Source organism: Hemitrygon akajei, chromosome 18 (assembly GCF_048418815.1).
Source record: "Hemitrygon akajei chromosome 18, sHemAka1.3, whole genome shotgun sequence".
Lineage (NCBI taxonomy): Eukaryota > Metazoa > Chordata > Chondrichthyes > Myliobatiformes > Dasyatidae > Hemitrygon > Hemitrygon akajei.
In genome coordinates this window covers 74,313,519-74,316,224 of record NC_133141.1, presented here as the reverse complement: position 1 = coordinate 74,316,224, position 2,706 = coordinate 74,313,519, and the positions used below count along the sequence as shown (strand labels likewise).

Below are 2,706 nucleotides of genomic sequence, written 5' to 3'. Positions count from 1 at the left end.
CGTCCCATTGAAACTCTCTTACCCCCAACCTGGCCAACCGGTTCACTGGGTTTCAGGCCCACCTGTTTCCGATCGCAACGCGACTTTACAACGCCACCTCCCAAAGAGCTTCGCCAGAGGTCTGTCAGCTGACTGATCTCGACACCCGAAAGTGCGGTGAACTCGAGGTTTTAATCAGGCGTCTCGCCAAGGGAAATCGCCGAGTCCCGGTATCGCGGTTATTCACGCGGCTCGGGAATACACGCACACACACCGGCGCTCGGTTCCCGTGACCCAGGGGGTGCTTTTTTTTTTCTCTCTCTCTCCCAGGCCTTGTTGTTGTACAAACACAAATCAGTATTTTATTTGTACTTTAAACATGATCCGGCTCTCGCGTTTTTTTTTAAACAAAAAAATATATATTTTGTTAATTACAAGTACCAAGTTCGCTTAAGTCGCGCAGAAACACTGTTTACAGACCAATAAACTCTCTCTTACAGACCAATAAAAACACACTTACACACACACACAAAGACATACATACACAGAGACGCGCGCACACTTAGACACACGCACACACACTCTCTCTCTCACACACACACACACATGCAGAGACACAAGAAAGTCTGCAGATGCTGGAAATCCAGAGCCACACACACACACACACAATGCTGGAGGAACTCAGCAGGTCGGGCAGCCTCTGTGGAAGTGAGTAAAGAACGACGATTCGGGACGAGCCGCTTTATCAGGATTCAGACGCTCACAGTCGGTCGGTCGGTCCGGTCACGGTAGACCCGTCCGTACAGCGACAGCCGCTCCCCGGCCTCCGGAGCTCACCGTTCGTTCCCGCCAAATCAGTCACTAGTCACCACACAGAACCGGTCGTTTTCCGGAGCAGCATCCACTCTAAACCAATGTCCATGTCTCCTGAAGTTCAAACGCGGTCGGGGAAATTAACCCCAGGTGGATCGCAGGGAGGGGGGTTAACCCTTTAAAGGCATTCCAAGACAGGATTGTCCTTAACAGCCCATCACGCAAATTGTAGTTAAGGTCGGGTCCAGGTTTCAATCGAGTGTCAGCCCATTGAGGGGATGCCCCGGAACGCCCCCTCCGTGCGCTGTTCGGCTGGAATCCTCCCATCTGGGAAAGCCACGGGCAGTCAGTCCCCGGACGGGAGCGCTCGGCGCCCCGGCCAGCTGTCAGCGATCCGCTCCGGACCCGGCCTCCGCCGGCGTGAAGAAGCCGGGGGTTTCGGAGAGACTCGAGCGCACTTTCTTCTTCTCCTTGAAGCGGCCCGAGTGGGAGACCCTGACGTGCCGGCCCTTCGTGTTTCTGTCCACGATCTTCTCCAGCCGGGCCTCGAGCTGGGGGTCGCCCCGGCCCTCCCTGTCGCCGCCCTCGGTGTTGCTACCCTGCTCCACCGGCAGCTCGCTCAGCACCTTGGAGCCGTTCTTCTTGCGCAGGAACGTGAACTTCCACCAGCTCTGAGGTCCGCCGTCACCCATGGCGGCTGGAACTCGCTTCGGTCCGGGTCAGTGGCCGGGGGCTTTCAGACCGTGTGTGAGAGAGAGAGGAGCGCCCGTCCGTCTCCCGTCCCGTCCTCTCTGCACAGCCTCTCGGACAGTTACAGGTGTGTGTCTCACCTGCCCAGGTGTGAATGAAACTGCGGCGCTCCCGGTCACGTGGCGGGCGGTTCTGTACCGCGGGAGGCGGGTGGGGGGAAGGTTTCGCCACACGCATATAAAAAACACCTTCGGTAAACCCCGCCCCCCAACCCCACGCCCTGACCCCGGGACAGGACGCGAGGGAATCGCTGGCAGGGACCGGGGAGGCGAGTCGGAGAGAGACCACGGCGGGTGGGGGGGTGGGAGGGGTCGGCGGCATTCAACACCCCCCCGGTCGATGAGCGTCTAGACTCCAAGGCAGTGACTTGCCCCCAGTCAGTGAGGCTGATCGACAGCTCCACTCACTGACCCCCCCCTCCTCCCCGGTCCACACACCCCCAATCACCCACTGACCCCACTCCTCCGCACACCACCACTTTATCACTTCCTGTCAGGGTCACCTTGTGCCCGGCCTCACAATCAATCTGTGTGTATAAGCTCTATTTTATGTGTTTATTCCCTCTCCCGTTATGTGGCGTGTCGTATGACGCTCACGGTGATCATGATTGTTCTTGCCAATTTTTTTCAACAGAAGTGGTTTGCCGTTGCCCTCCTTCTGGGCAGTGTGTCATTATAAGACGGGTGACCCCCGCCCCCCCAGCCATTATCAATACCGTTCAGAGATTGTCCGCCTGGGGTCAGTGGTCGCATCACCAGGACTTGTGATCTGCACCGGCTGCTCATACGACCGTCCGCCACCTGCCCCCACGGTTTCACCTGACCCTGATCGGGGGGCTAAGCAGGTGCTACACCTTGCCTCGAGGGTGACCCGCAGGCCAGCGGAGGGAAGGAGCGCCCCACACCTCCTCTGATCGCCCACATCATACAATAAGGCGTATAACGGACAAACTTGGCCACTGAGTGTTTGCTCCTGGTCTCTTCGCTTCACGGTTCGACAGGTCGTGCGTTCAGAGAAGCTCTTCTGCGCACCGCTGTCGCAAGGCGCGGTTATTGGAGTTACCCCCGCCTTCCCGTCGGCTTGAACCGCCCTGGCCGTTCTCCCCTCTGACCTCTCCCGTTATCGAGGCATTTTCCCGCCCCCAGTACTACCGGCTGGCTGGAT

General features: G+C 58.2%; 1 protein-coding gene across 1 annotated transcript; it reads right to left on the bottom strand.

Moving 5' to 3' along the window:
* Positions 1-861: 861 nt before the first annotated feature.
* LOC140741524 (proline-rich protein 15-like protein) lies at positions 862-1,680 on the bottom strand. The gene has a single exon (XM_073071818.1). It carries the CDS (start codon positions 1,482-1,484, stop codon positions 1,179-1,181), a length of 306 nt encoding a protein of 101 aa, XP_072927919.1. The 5' UTR covers positions 1,485-1,680; the 3' UTR covers positions 862-1,178.
* Positions 1,681-2,706: the final 1,026 nt, after the last annotated feature.

What these genes read in the sequence shown, in the direction of transcription:
- LOC140741524 (XM_073071818.1), bottom strand. Translation starts at nt 1,484, where the DNA reads ATGGGTGACGGCGGACCTCAGAGCTGGTGGAAGTTCACGTTCCTGCGC.